The sequence below is a fragment of the Xiphias gladius genome, chromosome 10 (genome assembly GCF_016859285.1).
Source record: "Xiphias gladius isolate SHS-SW01 ecotype Sanya breed wild chromosome 10, ASM1685928v1, whole genome shotgun sequence".
In the NCBI taxonomy this organism is placed as follows: Eukaryota; Metazoa; Chordata; class Actinopteri; order Istiophoriformes; family Xiphiidae; genus Xiphias; species Xiphias gladius.
Window position 1 is genome coordinate 15028903 of NC_053409.1, and position 20795 is coordinate 15049697.

Below are 20795 nucleotides of genomic sequence, written 5' to 3' on the forward strand. Positions count from 1 at the left end.
GAGAAAACTGAAATTAATCCTGCCCCTCAGGGGCTCACCGAGTGAATTTTGAAGACTACAAATTAAGCTTTCAGTGTGCCAAGTATCAAAACTTCAAATGCGATACATGTGAGTCGTATGAAAATCAGGCTAAGATGTGGTCTTTTTTTGCACAATGTGCCAACTGCCTCTGGACTTAACAAAGGTTTTCTACAAGTTTCTCATTTTGTACCACAGCTTCCTCCTACTGACTGATGTGAAAAGAGATTTAACTTACAAGAAACTGCATGCACACGAGGGATTGAGCATTTCTGTCCTCATACCAGAGCTACGTCTGTAATCAGACACGGATTTATTTGTTACTATAAAAGACCATCCAACACAAGAAGTCAGCAAGGTACATTTTCAAATCTGCACTTCAGCCCCACTTTGCACACACCCTGCTGATTGTAGCTCCTCTGTGGTTTGAAGGACTACTCGCACTCCCACTGTTCAACACTGCCCACAAAAGCTGATGTTATAGGGGGAGACAGCAGCCTTTTCAGCGTTGCCAAACAAAGAAAGGGCAACGCTACAGCAGGGCTTTCTCTGAAGCAGCGAGGGCAGCTGAGGGGACTTTTTTGGGAGGACAGAGAAGAAAATACACACACAACCTGAAGACAGGAAAAAGCAAAGAATAAAAACGCGTTTTGTATTTCGGATGACACATTTTAACTTTGCAGTCATTGCTTCAATGTTTTGTAGATGTAGATGGCACTGTGACGTCTCATTCCCCAAATCTTCCATTTTGTTTTGTGCTCTCGACTTTTTTTGGACAGCAATAACAGCTTCTGCCACCTGCAAACAAATCACTTAGTGTCTGCTGCACAACGTGATGAGCAAATGTGTTACTATCTGAGTTCCAGAGAAATTTTCCTACCAGGGTGTTAGGAACCGCGAATGTAAAATTGTTTATTAACTGGAAAAGAGATGAAGCAGTAATATACCGTATCATTTCAATCAGTGACGGAAAACATCAAAATAGACACTAATTTGTATGAAAATGTTGATTATGGTTCTGAAGAAGCCAATTTTTAATAGAATTCACATCCATAAACAACAACAGTAGAAAACAGTAATTTTTTTGTGGGTTTACTTGCTCTAGAGATTAGGATGAAGCTACATTAAATCACAAACCATCAAGCCTCACAAAAACACGAACAAATGTTGTGCAGTTTAATCACGACCCCCCCACCCCACCACACCCCACCCCCGAAGATGCAGGATGACTTGGTAATCCAAGGTGTTAATGTATTCCATCTTGGAAAACACAGAGGCACACTGTGTGCGGTGATGTGACATTAATGACAGAAACAGGACAGTGAAGTTACACATGCACCCACACACACAAACACACATTTCTGAGGCCCTTGGGGGATATTTCCCAACTACCAAGCGGCTTGCTGTGCGATATCGAATGCTGCAGGCTGGATTTCTGGGGGGACTCCTCTAAGGGGGCATTTTGTTAGATAGTCGTGCTGACAGGACAGTGCAGACACGACTGACACATTGTCAGTTTCCCTCAGTCAAGTGGAACCTCATGTTTAAAATTAGACTCAACAGCAGTTTCTCAGGGTCCGTACTCGTCTGTTGGAAAGAAAATGAACTGGGAGAATTGAGGTTCATATGGAAGCCCAGTAACGGCAGGAAAAGAAAAAAGAAAAGAAAAGTTAGGCATTAAAACTTAGAATGGTCACGGTAAGTCAACATGATAACATGATAACACAGTTTCAGGCTTCCAATTGTAAAAAAAACCAAACAAAATACTAATAATAAATAACCACAACTGGGGACAACAGTGCTTCCCAAACTGGGTTTTGGGACCCCCACAACAGGCAGCAAGAGGAATCTGAAGGGTCACCATGGTTTACAGAGTACATACCATGATGTCCAATATCAGACTATCAATACTAGGTTGAAATATATTGCAGCGTAAACGGATCAAGTGCGTGCATGTACGTCATCCCAGAGACTATTTAGCATTAAATCTCTACCTATACTGTATGTCTTTGCAACTCGGATCTCTTTCCTTATGATACGAAACTATCCACTTCTAAGGTAAAAATGGTGAGCCTTTGTACCCTATAGCCAGGCAAAATACTTCATCGTCCTTCAGTGGAAGGAAAAAAAAAAAAAAAAACTGAGGTAATAACTGTTATTCAACAGCTGAAGAGCCATTATGAGAGCTGACATTCGTTGCTGAAGGCCACCTACAAAAAAATAACACTTCATACATTGCAAGGAAATTATTACTTTTTGAAGGAATGCTGCTTATGTATGAGCGTGATGACTACAAATTAGCTAAAGTTCATGTATATATGTTTTTATGTTAGTATGTTTTTTTCCTTAATGTTTTCTCTGTGTGTGTGTACCTATAGGTCTGCTGCTGTGTGCCCTTATTGTTTTGCAAAAACGTAAAAACCAATAAATATATTCATCCAAAATTGTGATATTAAAAAAATTTGAATTCTCTGAGTCAAAGTTTTTAGATTTTATGTCAAATTTTTGAGGTAAAAAGAATCTTTCCTCCCATTGCTATAGTGTGACAAAGAACGCAAAGTTCATTTGGGATGGATGGATGGGACACCAAAACGTCAAAATTTAACATGGGCGATCACTGTTCCTTTCCTTTTTCAAACTGACAGCATGCAACGATCAGTCACAACATTAAATCCAGTAACTGGTTTTAACGTTAAAATCACTCAGATTAGTTGATCTTTTTAAGGATTGAGGAACATTTGCATGGGTAAATCAGAGAGGTGGCGGAGGAACCTGAAAAGCCACTAGTGCACATGCTCACTTACTGTACTGAAAATGTATCTCATAATTTTAACCTAGCATGAACATTTTAATTTAATTCAATTCAATTCAAAACACTTTATTTGTTCCTGAGGGGCGATTTTCAAAGTCACATAGAGTAGTTCAATTACGTAGTATAAAAACTTTAAAATATGTTAAAAGGTAATAGGTAATATATCAAAGTAGTTCAATAAATTTAATTACCCACAGTGTCATGCCACTGCAAGTATATGGCTTTTTACAACATGTCCAACTTTTTTTTTTTTAATACTGGAAGATATGGACTTCCATATTTTAAGGCTGGAGTAGAGGCACACATTAACACATTAATATGTGGACAACACTTTTTCGGCGGCCACAAATACACAAACACACACAAGCTTAGTCTGTTGTTTGTTTCATCTCCCATTTCAGAGACACGCTGCCATCAGGAGCACGCCCATTCATTGTAGCTGTCAAGCCAGCCCTCCTTTGGGGCGTCCTGCTGCTGTGACGCCTGCATGCATATATGCATCCCTCCCGCTCTATAGGACGACTGGTGGCTCCACCTAAAATATCTACGCTGTTTGAAATATTTAGCGCTTCTTAACATCTGCATCATGTGCTCAGAGTGTCATGGGAGTGGCATCACTCAGAGTAGGCAATCACTTTTACATTTGTCTCCAGTGACTGATGGTTTTCTGTCTCCTCTGAAGCTGATACGGCTTTATCAGGGGCACCTCTACTTCATCTTCAGACTCCATCTGTATAATGTATTACTTGAAATGATCATCTTGGAATAAATGATAACAGTCTTGAAGTCGACTGTTGGAAGCACAGGCCAAGGTGCGAGGCCAGAAAGATGCGTAATCATGTGAAATTATGCACATGCTCACAGGGCACATCTCTGAATATGACAGTGGGCCGACACATGGTGGCCTCCCTTCGATGTCACTTAATTGATACACAGTGGGGCGTAAAGTAAGCTGACAGACAGGCCATGTCAGGAGGCAGTCTGGGTGTCAGCTTGCTGAGCGCTGTTCAACATGTCTCTTCCTGTGACTGACAACCGCCCCCAATTAACCTCCAACTCAAATACAGACAGAAAACACGTACATGTACACCTGCTCTCGCTCTCTCTCTTTCTCCTCCTCACGCACACACGCTCGCTGGGTGTGGGACAGCTGCGGAGCTTTGTCTTTATTCATTCGGCACTAATTGACCTTGTTTTTCTGGGGCAGACCCCAGTTCATCCACGGCAAGGGAAAGCATTGTTTGCTTGCTGCATGTGCACAGTCATATGAGTAGCTACAGGCAATAAACACAGTTTGAAAAAAAATGAAATACCCTCTAGATAATTGTCAAGGTTTTTCTCTAAAATACTTTTTCTATTGGTTCTTATACGCTGTTCAAGGTAAAAGATGAAAAGCTGCAGAATACTGAATTATTTTCACTGCAAAAGAAATGAATTCCGAACCATGTGCGAAAGGAGCAGTTTACCGAAGTGTATCACTCTGGGTCCCTCTAGTGTGGTAACAGAGAGATGAGAAAAGAATTTTCGTCCCAGCATCCACTTACCTTCATTCATTGCAGCACATCATATAGGCCTGATGGGAGACCTGTGATTTATCTTGATAAAGGGAATAAGAATGAAGCAGTGTGGTTTCCATTTATACACTCACATGCAAAAATTGTGATTTGATTCATATCAAGATTCTACTTCTAGACTTTTGTTATGTTATTCAATGGAAGTTAGTTTGTGTGTATAATATTTTCTGGTCATTAATTTTGTGTGTGTGTTCATTCTCCCACGGTTCAATATCCAAAGGTTCCCTTGTCAAATCAAATAGCATTTAATTTTTTGATCCAGTTTGAGGGAAGCCATGTAGTTAGGTTGTCAGTTTAACATACAGTAGGTAAGCGTATGGACGGGGTGTAATCCTGGCCAGCAGATGGCGACCCCTTTCTTCTGTAACATTTCCACTGTAGTGGATTGTAAACTGGAAGAGAACAGTGATGTTTGTTTCTGTTTTACAAAAAATACAATAAATAAAATCACATAATGTAGAGAAATAAAGTATTGCAGCAACAGTCTCGTACTGTCTATCTCAAACTATTGGGCCCTTCTTAGTTTGATAGTAGAAACAGGAGCCCTTTTCATTACCTTTCATCTACTCAAATAAAAATGAAACAAACAAACAAACAAAAAAGAATCATGCAACATTAGCTTAGTTACAAGTTGTGTAGTTGCATTATTCCTTTTCAAAATGTAGGCTAAGGCAAAACTTTTTTTTAAAAAAATGCTTCTTTTCATTTTAACATGTTTAAGCAGCACATTTATCAATACCTTAACCTTAAACTCCACAAATTTTATATGACTCTTTGTCCCCTTATTTTTCCTGTGCAGTGGCAAAACAGCAGCCTCACAGTAGGGAAGATGAATATATCCAGCAGAGAAATGGGATGTTTTACAAAATCAGCAACATAATAACCACTTGTTTGGGTAATGCTCAAACCCAACTCAGCTACGGTAAAGTAGCAAACTACGCAACTCCTGTGAATTGGACCGTGGCTTATATGATGTGCGATGTAGGTAAACTTTCAAATGCAAATTTAAACCACTTCCGGCGAGAACCCGGAAGCTCCGCCTCCACTCGCTGTTGTCTGTGACCAGGAAAAGTGACCTGGCGGTGACAGTAGCTGGACTTCGGACAGGCAGGGTGAACCGGGCTACCGATTCCTGTGCTGTTCGGACTCCAGCCCAGCGTACAGACGGTGTCTCTCGGTTTTAAACAGACCGTCCGGCCCCATGGAGAAGCGACAGCAGATGAAAGACACCCTCCAGCTGTGCATAGACCGACGCAAAGACGAACTGTACAGTTTGAGTCGGGACATTTGGAGCCGTCCCGAACTCGCCGCCAGCGAGACGTACGCGCACGACAGGCTGGTCCGCTTCTTCTCTCAGGAGGAGCAGACCTGGACGGTCCGAAGTCACTACGAGCTGCCGACCGCATTCCGCGCCAGCTGGGGTCCGGTCGGCGGCGGGGAGCGTGACCCGGTGCTGAACGTGGGGTTCCTGTGCGAGTATGACGCGCTTCCGGGTATCGGGCACGCCTGCGGGCACAACCTGATAGCAGAGGTGGGGGCCGCGGCCGCTGTGGGGCTGAAAGCTGCTCTAGAAAACCAGACTGAGCTACCTGTCCCCGTGAAGGTAACTATAGGGACCTGTAGGTGTATTTCCAGAATAAACAGCCAGAAATCGAACTTTGAGAAACTCAAGTCAAAATTGGATATTCAGTCAAGACCCCGGTCAAGCAGTCAGGGACGCAGAACGACTACACAGAGACATAACACAACCACAGGGTCAGACAGAAAAATGACAAAGAGACACAAAAACAACAACAAATAGATGCAAAACAAACCACAAAGAGATGGAAAATGACCACAGAGAGACCCAAAACAACTGCAAAGTGACACAAAACAGTTACAAAGAGACTCAAAATGATACACAAAATGTATACCGATAGACCAAAGTGACCACAAATAGATGCACAAAACCACAAAGAGATGGAAAATGACCACAAATAGATTCAAAACAACCGCAACGACTAGGTCAATGACCACAAAGAGACAAAAAACAATCACAAATGGATATAAAACAACCACAAGGAGATGGAAAATGACCACAGTGAGAAACAAAACAGCTGCAAAGAGTGACAAAATAACTACAAATAGATGCAAAACAATCACATAGAGACACAAAAAGAAGTCTGGGTCGTGCTCCTGTTTAGGAGTGATGGGGGGCCCATTGTCTCATAACTTCTCCATGCATGTAGGCGGAGTCACAAATCACAGGTGTTTACTGGTATAATGTTTTCGTCAGAACCACTGTTTCCAGAGTCATGAATGAACATTCACCTTTGAGTCAAAAACAGCTGACTTATTTGAGCAGCCAGAATGACGGACACACATGAGGTACTCTTTATCCGAAATCATATGACTGAATTAAACACTTTATATCAGATAACTGTTCTGGGAACTCCTGCAGAGGAGGCTATAGGAGGAAAGATCGACCTGATCAAGGCGGGGGCCTTCGAGGATGTCGACCTCGTCTTCATGGCTCACCCAGCCCAGCAGGATGCTGCATTCCTGCCCTGTGTCGCACTCGATGAGTAAGTTCCTTTTCACGGCTCATATGTGTCTTGTCTCTTCTCTCCCTCTTAATAACCCCCCGAGCCTCTACGTATTGCCGACAGACCTTAAACCTGTGTGTTGATGTTACGCAGGGTGTCCGTCAAGTACCACGGGAAGGCATCTCATGCTTCTGCATACCCCTGGGAGGGAGTGAACGCCCTGGATGCCGCTGTACTGGCCTACAACAATGTCTCTGTGCTCAGGCAGCAGCTGAAACCGGAGTGGAGGCTTCACGGTGAGGAGCAGACGGAAGCTGTGACCGCATTAGTTGACATTCAGAGTTTATTCTTGACCTTGGAAGCAGCAGCTGACAAAGACAATCCCTTTACTTTTCAAGCCACCGTGGATGAGAAGTCCTTAATGTGCTCAGAAAAATAGAAATTTAAACATCTGCAATTCCATTACAACTGGGCAAACTCTCAGTATCTTAAGGGTTTGGGCTGTTAGTCGGGCGAAACAAGAAACTGATCACATCACCGTGGGCTGTGAGAAATGGTGAAAGCCTTTTTTTTTCACTATTTTGTAACATTTCATTGACTAAATTATTAATCGGGTTAATGAAGAAAATAATCTTCAGATTAATCGTAAATGAAAAAAACTTTTAGTTACAGCCCTAATCGTCACGAGTCCCCGAAGTAGTCATGAGTACTGCTGAGAATGTTTGTCCGTCAAACTTAAAATATGTCGCACAAACCCTCTCAAGAAAAAGGACATTTTTTGGCAAACAACTGGAAACTGGAAATTTAGATAAGGCGCCGACCATGTCCAGCTGGGGACATTGGTTGAATGTCCCCACCTTTCTCTCCCCTCATTTTCTGTCATCTCTCTAATAAATGTGTAAAAAGCCCCAGAAATATCAGAGCTGGAAGAAGTTTGAGATGACTGTCTTTTTGAAAACATTTCTGAAAAAGATTGCTGTAATACTGTGAATTGTAATCATGGCCATTTATGCGCTGAAGCTCACACTGGTAGAAATCAGTGCTCACCGGTGACCGGATTACACACACACTCATTCAACAGGAACAGCAACCACGAGGTATCTGTGTCAGACTGTTTCTCCATGTACCTGTAATATACTCTCCTCTACCTTTTCAAATGTAGACGGATGTTTAATCTCTAATGGAAATGAGAAATAACAAACAAATGTGGCATGTAAACCCATATGTAATGTTTAATTGTTCAGAGGTAAAGATCCATTCCTTCTTATCCTCTATCTTGCTGATTGTCTCCATTTTTTTTTCACTACAGGCATCATCAAACATGGAGGGGTGAAGCCCAACATCATCCCCGCCTACACTGAGTTGCAGTTTTATCTGCGCACGCCGCAGTCTAAGGATCTTTGCGACCTGAAGGCCAAGGCGGAGGCTTGCTTCAGGGCGGCCGCTGTGGCAACCGGTTGCCAAGTAAGCTTACCTAGAAAATGTACTTGCTTCCCTCTGGAACTGGACACACACTGTATCCCTGCTATGTCGGTTAACGGTGAAGTACAGGCACAGGAACAAACGGTATATGTCGATACAGTGGAGAAATGCAGTGTTGGAGTTGAGTCTGCCGTTTTATAACATTGCCCTTTTTGACACAATCCTTTAATTATGCCCCGGGTGCTGCGCTGCTGTTACGTAATTCACTGTTATCTTCAGGCTGCTTTTCTCCTATGTCTGCATTTGCTCCAGGCACGTTTAAATCATTGCAAAGCGTGCCTGGCTTCATATGTTCTTAATATACAGTATGATGGTTATATTTTACTGCGTTGTGATCCTAAATCTTTGTACACTACATTTGATGAACTAGGATAAACTTGTGTTTCCTTTAGGTGGAGATAACCTATCCATCCCACGCCTACTATAACATTCTGCCTAACGCCACACTGGCAAACCTGTATGAAATCAATGGAAGAGCTTTAGGGATTCAGTTTCCAGAGCAGCCAGCCAACTTCTCCGGTAGGTAAAAATAAAAGAATTCAAAGAAACACACATCATCATCTCTTTCTTTCCCTGGTCTGTGCAGAAAAAAGAACTGTGATCAAGTTTGTTTGTTTTTTTCCATTGTCTCTTTTGTTGTTCACTGAATCAACACAGAATCATTATCACAGTGAATTTATAATTATCTGGCAGGTTCCACAGACTTTGGCAACGTATCATTCGTAGTCCCTGGTATCCATCCTTTCTTCTACATCCACACTGACGCATTTAACCACACTGAGGAATACACCGAAGCGGCAGGTACGGCAGCTCGTGTCTATTGGTAACCGATAATGTTCTTAGTAATGAAATTGAACTGCACTATGATTTTTTTTTTTTTTTTCTTCAGCCACCGTCTCTTTCCAGGTCACTTGGTTTTCCAGTTTAGTTTCAATTTGCTTGATGCGTTATTTTCCTCCTCCGCTCTTTCCTGTGCCAGGAGCTGAAAAGGCCCAGTTGTACACCCTGAGGATAGCCAAAACCCTGGCTATGACAGCTGTGGATGTAGTGTGCTGCCCTGATCTGCTCAGGCAAGTGAGAGAGGATTTCAGCCTGGCCAAACTGAAACAGGAGAAATGACTAGAAGGCAACGATGCAGCTTTGACAGCTGCATAAATACACCAACTTTAACAATAAGAATAATCATTCCATCATCAAGGAATTCAAGGACAGCTAGTGGGGGTCTTAGGGTGGTAGGATGAAGCTGTAACAACTCAGTTACAACTCAGTGAGGAATATACTATTTATAACAACAGAGCTTCTGAGTATCTCAAAAGCCACCTTCACAGAGTTAGAGAGGCTAGATAAGTAATTTTCTTAAGCTTATGGGAAGTCGACCATCGTAATTGCAATTTTTAGGTCACTTTTTATGCGTGCTAACGGCAGAGCTCTGGAGATGGCAATGTCAGTCTCTCGGCTGGTTCACCACTTTGGTCCAGACATTACATTGAAAAGCTACTGGATGCATGAAGATGATATTTACTGGATGGATTGGCCCAGAATTTTGTACGGACATTCATGATCCTTTGAGGATTAATCCCAACGACTTTTGGCATCCCCCTTCCTTTCATCTAGTGCCAACCTGAGGTTGACATATAGGCTTTTGGTGAAATTTCTCAACAACTAGTTGATAGAGTGTCATGAAATTTACTCTAATGGTATCTTCGTTTGTCCAGTATTTTGGTTTAAGACTAAATACTGGCAAACCTACCTACCTGTGTGGAGACGGGAGAACCCTCCAGAAGGACAACGATCGCTGCAGTCCAGTGGGCTTTATGGCAGAGTGGCCAGACGGAAGCCCCTCCTCAGTTAAAGACACAGGAAAGCTGGCTTGGAGTTTGCAAAAATTCACCTAAAGGATTCTCAGACTATAAGAAACAAGATTCCCCGGTCTAATGACACCAAGATTGAACTGTTTGGACTCAATTCTAAGTCTTGTCGACATGACGACAAGGGTTGATTGTCCTTCTGGAAGTTTCTCCCATCTCCGCACAGGATCTCTGGAGCTCAGCCAGTGTGACCATCGGGTTCTTGGTCACCTTTCTTACTAAGGCCCTTCTCCCCTGATTGCTCAGTTTGGCTCCTTTGATGTCACATATGAGCAGATAATGGTATTACAGAATATGTAGTTGGTAGCAATCCAATGTATAATAACTGTGAAAGCTTATCCCTGCGCACTGTTTAAATATACTGAATAAGAGAGAAGGAAAATAGGATTTTTTTGTGGGGGACAAAGACTTGAATTTGTCGTCACAAATTTGTCTGTTTCTGTTTTGAGTTGATTTTAATTGAATGTCTGCAGAAGAAAAAAAAATTTCAGCCATGTATCTCAATCAATTTCCATTTGCACAAAAGAAATAAATTATATGGAGGAGATTTAAAATGTACAATATTATTGCTTTGTTGTTCAGCACTTAAGCTCTGCTCAAATAATTTTCACATTTTCAAATAACAAAACATTTATTAAACATTTTCTCACATCTAACATCTTTCAAGAGTTAAATTTATACCTTTGCTTTTGGTTAATACATTTTCTTATGAACCAACAAAAGATGTTATTAATATCTTTTGCTTATCACAGTATGAAGTTGTTTTAAGCTGAAAACGACGAAAAGCTAGCAACTAACAGGTCACAGTGAACCTCAAAGCCTCACAACACCAAACAGAGGAGATGAGCTTCAGTTGTATTAAAAAAAAAAAAGAAAAAATAAGGACATTTAAAAAATAAAAGTGAATATCATTATCAGTATTTGGGATTTACTAAACATATATTTTTACATTTGTAATTGTAATAGACTGCATTACTTTGCTTTTTTCCTAAACTGTCAAATTACATAAATGCAATGCAGTAATGAGCTTAACATCAAAATAACTGCATTGATACAAAGATCACAAGAAAATGGAACATATACTCAGTCATACTAACATGCTGCAAAAAAGGAATTGAACTTTAAGAATACAAATAATCTGATTATCAGATTTTTAAAGTAATAGTTCAACATTTTGGAAAATTACACTTATCCACTTTCTTACCATGAGGAGGACTGATACCATTCTCATATCTGAACTCTAAATATGAAGTTACTTTCGCTTAGCAGAAAACTGGAAACAGGGAGACAGCTAGCCTGCTTCTGTGTAACAGTTAGAAAATCCACCTACCACCACGTCTACAGCTCACGTCATTAATGTGTTATTTCTCTTTTGTTAATCCATACAAAAACTGAAGTGCAAAAACAACAATATGTTGTTTTATGGGCGGCTAAAAAATAGTCAGCACATAACCAAACATGAAATCTCTTTTATACATAAAGAGATGCAACTCGTTAATTTTTGAGCTTTAGAGGTGCTGGTAGGCTGCCTTCAGACAGAGCCAGGCAAGCGGTTTTCCCTTGTTTCTGTCTTTGTGCTAAGCTAAGCTAACTGGTCGTTTGCTGTAGCCTTTTACCAGACAGATATGAGATAGGTATTAATCTTTTAATCTAACTCAGAAAGCAAATAAGCACATTTCACAAAAAGTCATAATATTCCTTTAGAGATTACTAGTTTGCAATTGATTGTCAAGTCTAGTTCGTATGCGAAGGGGAAGGATTCTGTCTGTACGCTGGCAATGTGAAATATCCGTTTTCAGTTCACATTTTCAGTTTTGAAAATGTGGTCAGAAGCACTGCATCGAGAACTGAAATGTAGCTGAGTTAAACTGCACAATTACACAGGTCCATGTGTGTGTTCATCTGGGTGTGCAATAAGTCCTCAGGCAACGACAAAACCTAAACGTCTTTCCATCAACAGCACTGCAGTTACAACATGAAACCACATGGATTTGATGGACTGACAAAACCAGAAACGATGATGGTCCTGTTTGTCAGTACCTCCGTTTTAAGTGGCTGGGTCCTGAAGGCAATGGTCACCAGTCTGTCAATGGTCTCCTTACATCTTATGAGCAGTTACTTTGTCTGAAAAGCATCAAATGCAACGTCACCTTTCCTGCTCTTGTACAAATGAGCCGAACTCCCATCATGGATGAATCTCTCATCATGGGTGATGTGCGCTTCGGCATCCCGTGTTACGAGTAGATGGACCAGTAGATGATGTTAAAGAGGATGTACGCACCAGGAAAGACAACCCTCGAGTACTTGTCTATGGCATGGGTGTCTATCCAAATGTTCACGTAGCCTCTGGGCGGCTTCACCTGGCTTGCGATTTGCGGGTCGTTCAGTGCCACCTGGGCCAAGATTCGCTCCTGGCGGCCGCCATTCTCTGGCATCCCATAATTCCCTGTGGTATTGACATCCATAGACCCATAGCCAGTGATCTGGGGGTCAATCATCATCTCGTCTGGATTGCCGATGCCACAAGTACACGGCAGCTAGAGAGGTAAAAAGACAACACAAAGCTATTTGACACCTCTCAATTTGCTTAAGATAAACACTACTTTCTGTAAAGTCATAAAACAAACTAAACCGAGCATACAAATGCATTAGTTTGTCAAATGTTTATAATTTTTCTGCATACTCGGGGTCTTTAAATAACTTTGGAATTAAACATTTATAAAGGGATGTTTGTGCAGGAAATGCTCCTCGGGTTATGTGGGTAATTTGGCTCCATATGCTGCAGCATTTGGCAAATGAATAATAGCAATATAGTACACAAGCTGGAGACCCAGAAATAATTTGCCATAGCCCCGCAAGCAGCTTCAAATGAGCCAATTTAGAAAATATTTATCTGTTTATTGGGAATGCACATTAATTATTTATTAATGTTTCTACCAGTTTAGAAATATTTTAAAGTGTAAAATATTTTAATATAAAATAAGGTGATCCTTGTCGTTGTTGTGTGACTTTGAGAGAACTATCAATTCGTCTGTCTCAACTTACTTAGGCTGTCCCTTTTCTCGCTTATTATAATTTAATGAGTCTTTTTTATTTGCAATTATTACAGGATGCAACAACTAGAAGCAGACCATGCCACATTTAGCCAATTTAAATCAGCCCATAAAGAGTTTTAAAGTCATATAAGCAGTAAGGTAAATATGAATCCATTTAAGTATTTGTATCTGACTTTTAAACTAAAACTATTGTTACTGTAACGATGTATTCTGCAGAGCTTCACATCTATGTGCTGGAGAAATTCAAGATGAACAACTGTTTTCCATTAATCATTTATACAAAACATCAGAACAACATTTGCTTCCTTACCTTACGTGCAAACCTAAAAATATCATGGGAATATGTTGGCCACATTCAGATCTTTTAGTCTTTGTATGTAAAGATATGTGACCTCATTACTTGGTAAGAATAATGCTCTATTTACTGTTGAAAACACCAGAATAAAGCTAAACATCATGTAGTTTTTGTCCTTTTATCCCTGGAACATTTCAGGCCAAAAATTAAGCTTGACATTCGCTTACATATCAAAACTTCAAGATGAAGTGTTTTGTTCTTTCAAGTTCAAAAAGAGCAAATAATCACATCTGGCTACATTAATTACCGTACTAAATCATTACACTCATTTTTGTGTAAAGTGGCCATGTAGAAAGCAACCTCTCAAATTTGTCATGGTGAATCATTAAGAGTTCAACATATCAGAAGTTAACTGTGTTTTAAACTGCAGGCAACGATTAACCACAAAGACAAAAATCACACTTACTCTCTCCCTCAGCTTCCTCTCTTTCCTCTCCTGTACGGTGGAGAGGTAGTTGACTGCCGCGTACTCTATCACCGACAGGAAGACAAAGACAAAACTGACCCAGAGGTAAATGTCCACTGCCTTGATGTAGGAGACCCGCGGCATGGAGGCGTTGACCCCGGTGATGATGGTGGACATGGTCAGCACTGTGGTGATGCCTGGAGGGGAGAACACAAACAGTATAGTCACAGCAGAGATTTTATTTATTGTATCACTAGGTAGGGTGGATAAAACCAAATGCTAAATAATACAGACACAGCTGTGCACATGACCCTAGTACGTTTTCATTTCACTGTGCATGAATTAATTTTAATGCATATTATTTTTTCTGTACTCGTTTGTGATTTATTCTCATATTTTGTTGATCAATGTGGGGAAGTGTAATTGCTCTCCCACCTCCACAGGAGGTTGGGGGGGTCACTGGAAAAATCTGAGGAGTCAAAAGATTAATGTTTAATTGACAGGAAAGGATAAAAAATATACTCTGTCTGCTTCAGAATCTATTTTTTAGATTTTTAGCCACGCTACCAGCATGGCTTTAGGGATGTCACTGTTATTTTGTCTGTCTGTTGGTCCAGAGTGAGAAATCCAAACAACTACTGGATGGATTGCCATAAAAGTTTGTACAAACATTCGTGGTCCCCAGAGGATGGAAACTAATTACTCTGGTGATGCTCTGACTTTTCCCCTAGCACCACCATGAGGTTCCAATTTGTGGTTTTGAGTCAAATGTATCAACAACTGTTAGATGGATTGTAATGAAATTTGGTTATCCTACACTTTCTATTGTGCCTTCATTGGGAAAAAAATCAGTGTGTCTAGTACTTTGGTTTATGACTAAATGCCTGCAAAAGGTGCAACCAATGCTAACACGCTAAACTAAGATTGCAACATGGTAAACATTAGTATAACTTAGCATGCTAATGTTAGCATTTAGCTCAAAGCACCACTGTGCCTTAGTCCAGCCTCACAGAGCTGCTAGCACAGCTGTAGACTCTTCTCCTGCTCAGTAAACTTTGCCTTGTTCTTTTAAATCTTGGGTCGATTTACCTCCTGATATTTTTTGTAAGTATGATTTTGAACTTTCACTGGGGACGTTGTGAGTCATCGGTGGTATCTCAACCCCTAAGCTACAGGAGTTGACCAACCTCCTCAGTATTATAAAATTGTTGAAAAGATGCAACATGGGATGGGAAATCACTAATATACTAGTATTTCTCACATTTCATAGACATATACAACAAATATTACAGCTCTCCTATGTTACCTTGCTTCCCTCCCTTTTAGAAAACATTTTTCACACTAAATCTTTTATTATTGCTAGGTTTCCTTGCAAAGTCCACACTCTGAGAGGTAGAATCTATCCAACCTAGTGGCACCCTGGCGGGGACGGCCCTGCGATCGATCCAGAAGGACACCCAGGACAGCATGACCATCAGAGTAGCAGGGAAGTAGGTTTGCAGCAGGAAGAAGAAGATGTGGCGCCGCAGGGTGAAGTGGATGTACAAACGATTGTACCAGCCTAGGAAATAGAAGAGGAAAATATCACCTTTACTCACACACTGTCACATGCTAGCTGCTGATACACAGTACAAACACTTGAAGCGGAGGATCCCAGCTATTCTGGCAGAGAAAGATAGGACACAAAATCCTTTCTATACTTCAGGTTGCTCTTGTGAGCTGCAGAGTGAAATGTGGTTACGAGATGGCTGCAGGGTTTTGACAGTGGCCTCCCAGCAGTGTACAAGTGGTTGGCAGTAGTTTGATTCATTTCATTTCACAGTAAGGATTAAAATGAGTGCGTTCTTCTTGGTGTGACATTCAAGGGACATTGATTTCATGGAAGGAAAACTCATTCCTCTAGTTGGAAAAGGTTTATAAAGTAAAAGGAAATTCACTGAAGTTGTAATTCAATTGTTATCTATTTTTTACATGCATGATGTATACATTTGGGCCATTTGCATAATCAGTTTAGTTTACTGCATGTATTAGAAATGCTGGTGTTGTGTATTACCTGTGCTGCTGTAGAAAGCCAGCTTGGTGGTGGTGTGAAATTTCTGGATGAGGAACTGGGACAGAGATATTCTGTCGTCAGTGTTCAAGGATTCGTTGCCTTTCTTCCAGTACAGCATCAGGTCGTCATCTGTGTATGCATCTGGGGGGGGGAAATATGTAGAAATAAGTGCATCTGTAATGAACCAAATCAGGACAAATTTAGTATTAACAATGCTGGATGTTCATGTGAAAAAAAATGTGTGACCAAAAAAGATAAAACATGACAAGACTAACAGTCTAAAGCACCACTAGCAGTCCCTAGAGACTGGAATATTTACTGCACGCTATGATTTTACAAGTCTTAGAGCCTCACTAGTAGTGAAGCTGAGGGTTTGGTGCAAGAGGAAAGGATCATTACAATTAAAACTATCTGTTGCCATTGAAGCATTAATGTGCTCATGGTATGATATAGCTCAGATTTCGTGAAATATCTGAGGACACAATAGGAAAGCTCATGCAGTATCATGGAAATGAAAAAGGGTTTATGAATGTGCTCAATAAATGTCATTGCACAACAAATGTTGATATATTTTGTGTATAATGGAAATGTTGATATCAGAAGAGAGGTCAGAAAGGTTGGAATCAATACTCTGAGAACCACTAATATGAAAGCAGATTTCAAATCCAGACATTAGTATTTCAGGGATTTTGTCATTCATCACCTGTGAACCATAAATGTTATATGAAATTTAATGGCCATCTGGGCACCGGTTATCAAGATACATATGTTGCTCTGGACCAAAGTGTTGGACAGATGGATGGATGGATGAATCAGCATGTTCAAATGGAGACTTAAAAAGAAGAAAAGATGTGTGTTCTTTGTCCATATTTTGATAAATCCACTCACAGCTCTCAATCTCCAGCGAGCAGGTTTGGGTGTCCAGAGGGAAGCGGCTGAGGTCCATGTTGCACATGGCGGTGACAGTGACTCTGCAGGGAAAACAGCAGAGACACAAAGAAATACACTGTAATTCAACTTCTAAAGAAACAGCAGCAACAAAGGTTAAATTCACAAATGTATGTACAGCCAATAGACTACCAAAACAAACAGAAGGAATAGACTCAGGCTGCGTAGTTTGTGCTTGATAGTGAGGCGTGTGTGCAGGCTTGCACTATTTGTTATGCCATTTGCTTTCTTTAAATACTTAAATGTGTCTGTTAAACTTATGACTGTGCTACTTCATTCTGTTTCTCTCTGAGAACTTATGAGTGTGTTTTCAGTTTCCTTCTTGTATTTCCTCCCTGCAGTGTTGTCAAATTTTCATCCACTATCCCTCTTGTGTCCCCCTTAATTCTTAATCCATGCTGTCTTTGTGAATATAAAATTACTTTCCTGATTAAGTAAAGGTTAAAAAGACCCAACAGTGAACTGGCACATGTAAGAGTGGCACATATTTTGGCATTCTCCTCTGATTAACTGTCACATTTTAATGCTGCACTTATTGCGATTATCAAATGTTGTTCCACAAAATGCTGGTGGTCATTTCACCTGCTGTGAAATTCATCAGAGCAAATCAGTGATGACTTTTAGCTCTTCCTGCTATGTGTATTTTCCTTTTTTCTTTATTTTTTCAGACAGTGGAAGTGCTGACTTTTGTATGTCTCTGTTGGAAAAAGATTTTTTAGGTATGTTTTTTATGTTTTCCATTATTTATACAGTAGAGGAAAATGACCGACAACTTCGTCTTTAATGTCTTTATTTTCTTTAATGTCTTTATTTTTTAATATATAAGTTGCTTGCATAAGCATTTTTTTTTTCAGGATTATAAAAAAGGCACTGGGTCTCCTAGTCCATGTGTTTACCTGAGGCTGTAGAGGACGTTGCCATCTGGATAAACCCTCAGCATGACGTTATCGGTGGTGGTGTCGTGGATGAAAGACCGCTTGGAGTGGACAAAGAACATGTCAGGAACCCAAATCTTCTTCACAAGGCGACTGTCAAAGGTCATGCTCTGGTTGTTTGTGCTCGGGAATGCCAGCCGCTCATCCTTCCAGTAGTGACGCAGGTACAGTGTCATAGTAAAGTCCTACAGGAAGGAAGAACACTGGAGTGTTGAACAGTGGTCGAGTAAATACTCAGTAAAAGTACCAGTACAGCAATATAGAAATACTTAATTACCAAAAAAAGTCCTGCATTCAAAATCCTACTTTGGTAAAAGTACAGAAGTATTATCTACTTATAGTATAAGTAGTGATTGTGCAGTAAAATGCTCTCTGTGATTTGACATAGTATTATTATATATGACGCTATAGATTAATACTGATGCATCAGTGTGTAACCAGCGTTTTCCTGTTTTAGCTGCTCGAACTGGTGCTAGTTTTAACTGATTTATATAGAGTTAGATAGTTTAGTCCATTAGTTCCCAGCCTAGGGGTCAGGCCTCCTACAAAGAATCACAAAATAAATCTGAAGGGTCATGAGATGATTAATGACGTAGGAAAGAAGAAAACATAAATTTTGTGAAACAGATTTGGATTCTCTTTTTTTTTCATATTTTTTCTGTTTTTTCTAACTCTGACCTCGTTGGGGCTCAAACCTTTTATGAAACCATCTGAGAAGATTAGAGGGGTAATGTCTCTTAAGTGGAACTGCTTAGGAAAACCACTGGTTTAATCTTTGACAATACAATGTCAAAGATTTTATAATCGTGTCATGTATTTTAATATAAAATCTTTCAAATCTAACTATTGCTGTCAAATAAATGTAGCGGAGTAGAAGTACATTGTAGCAGAAAATGGAAATTTTCAAGTAAAGTACGTCAGTACAATACTTAAGTACAGTACTTGAGTAAACGCTGTTGTCTCATGTAACATGTAATACATGATTTTAAAAAGTATAGCAAAAAGCTGTTTGATAATCACCATATCCACTTCAGAGATGGTATCCAGACTTTCAACCTGAACATCTACTCCAACAGGTATTGGAGGACCTGAAATAAAATGGACTCATGTCAGCAGATGCAGAAATGATATTTGCTTCTCTGCTTCGTTATGAATATGGCAATGGGTAAAAAAGTCAACATGACCATTACAGAGACTGCCTCAGCCTTTTGTTTTGGGAATCACATTTCCAAAAACAACAATGAATCACACAAACATAGAGCAACCGCTTGCTCCATGACAGTGTCGGTCTGGCTGGGATTCTACTTTTGACCTATTTCAGCCTTTCTACTCTGTATCGTCATCCTCCAACAGTACACAAATACAATTAGGTCACAATAATGGATCAAAGTTGATGCAGCGATGGATGAAATCCAGCTCTGTTTCCACATCCGGCTGAGACGCACTTGAAGGTCAAAACAAGTCACAGCAAACGGATTCTGCAAAGGGTCACTTGTGTTGTTTTCAGCAGCAGATTGTCGCGTGATTAAAAGTAGTCATGATCTGATAAAAACAGCACGTCTCTCTCTCTCCACTACATGAAAGCGAAAACTTTTTTTTTTTTTGTTAAATACAGTTCTTGTGTATGGGGTTATTTGCCTCAAAAGACATTAAAAAGATAAAGACAGCTGAAAAGATTATAAAAAATATATTCCATTATTATCTTCTAGTAAAAACAAAAGCCTGTGTGTCTTTATGTCAGTGTAATCCTACAGTCCAAAAAGCTGACACCAAAACCCTCTAATATACAATGATGCAAAAGATGTGTAATAACACTCTTGTGATGTAAAGAACCGAGCTGCAATTGGAAACTCCAGCACAGCTTGCACGGATGGTGTCATTAAGGTCTCCAAGAGCTTAATGTTTATAGGACAGTTTGACCCAAACCAATGACCACTGCACAAGATCTTATCCCGCTGCACTTGATGACTGACCGTGCAGCCTCTAATGCAATCATTGGTCCGGCATGTCTGAGCTGCAGTTTTGCTAATGAAAGAAATCCCTTTTCATTTAAAAGACTGAAATCTGATTTTCTGACCTCCAAATGCTGGTCTCATGGTGAAATCGTGGTCGTCTATTCTCAGGAGCTGCTCGGATTTTGTCATCGGTGATTTTGTCATGTCCGGACTTCGTTTGTAAATCGGGCTATAAAACACAATAGAAAGACGTGGTCACAATGAGCCTTCGGGGATACGTAATACATAGTTTTTAATGTCAACTATAATTAGGAAATGAATCTATATTACTTTGAAAAAGTTTCAAGGTTCAGATTTTTAAAATGTACCTTCCAGATTTGTGTCCTCCACCCCCATCCATTCTGGTCTCTCTTCTTGACCTTTTAATTAAGTAATAAATAAATAAATATGAAGATCTGTCACATCTATCACATATGGCAAAAGCAGAACATCTTTCAAAAAAGCTGAGGTTTTATTGTTTTCTTCTGTTTTACCTCTACAATGAAACATTCTTTTTGGAAAAAGAAAATTCAAAATTAAGATGTGTTTTTAGCTTCTCTCTACAAACTTTAAAAAAAAAATAACATGATATGTGATATATTTTGACTAGAGCTGAAACAAGCAGTCTTTTAACCGAACAGAAAATTCAGTTGCTATTTTGGAATAAATAATGATGCACACCTCATTTTAAGCTATAATCTGCATGCTTTTAGAGTAGCAACAGTAAATGTGGCTTTTTTGGTTTGTTTTGATGCTTTTCTCCTCTGGA

The 20795-nt window shown here is 40.1% G+C and overlaps 2 protein-coding genes across 2 annotated transcripts; one reads left to right on the forward strand and one right to left on the reverse strand.

Annotated features, from left to right (window-relative positions):
• Nucleotides 1–5455: 5455 nt before the first annotated feature.
• Nucleotides 5456–10844, forward strand: LOC120795534 (peptidase M20 domain-containing protein 2-like). Its single transcript, XM_040137524.1, has 7 exons — nucleotides 5456–6007; nucleotides 6820–6968; nucleotides 7083–7225; nucleotides 8239–8393; nucleotides 8804–8930; nucleotides 9105–9212; nucleotides 9391–10844. The coding sequence occupies exons 1-7, from the start codon at nucleotides 5606–5608 to the stop codon at nucleotides 9528–9530; spliced, it is 1224 nt and encodes a 407-aa protein (XP_039993458.1). The 5' UTR covers nucleotides 5456–5605; the 3' UTR covers nucleotides 9531–10844.
• Nucleotides 10845–10968: 124 nt separating this feature from the next.
• Nucleotides 10969–20429, reverse strand: LOC120795533 (gamma-aminobutyric acid receptor subunit rho-1-like). Its single transcript, XM_040137523.1, has 9 exons — nucleotides 20356–20429; nucleotides 20110–20216; nucleotides 19053–19120; nucleotides 17994–18217; nucleotides 17038–17120; nucleotides 16150–16290; nucleotides 15505–15657; nucleotides 14097–14293; nucleotides 10969–12816 (listed from the first exon to the last, which is right to left on the reverse strand). Exons 1-9 carry the CDS (start codon nucleotides 20385–20387, stop codon nucleotides 12514–12516), a joined length of 1308 nt encoding a protein of 435 aa, XP_039993457.1. The 5' UTR covers nucleotides 20388–20429; the 3' UTR covers nucleotides 10969–12513.
• Between the last annotated feature and the right edge of the window lie 366 nt (nucleotides 20430–20795).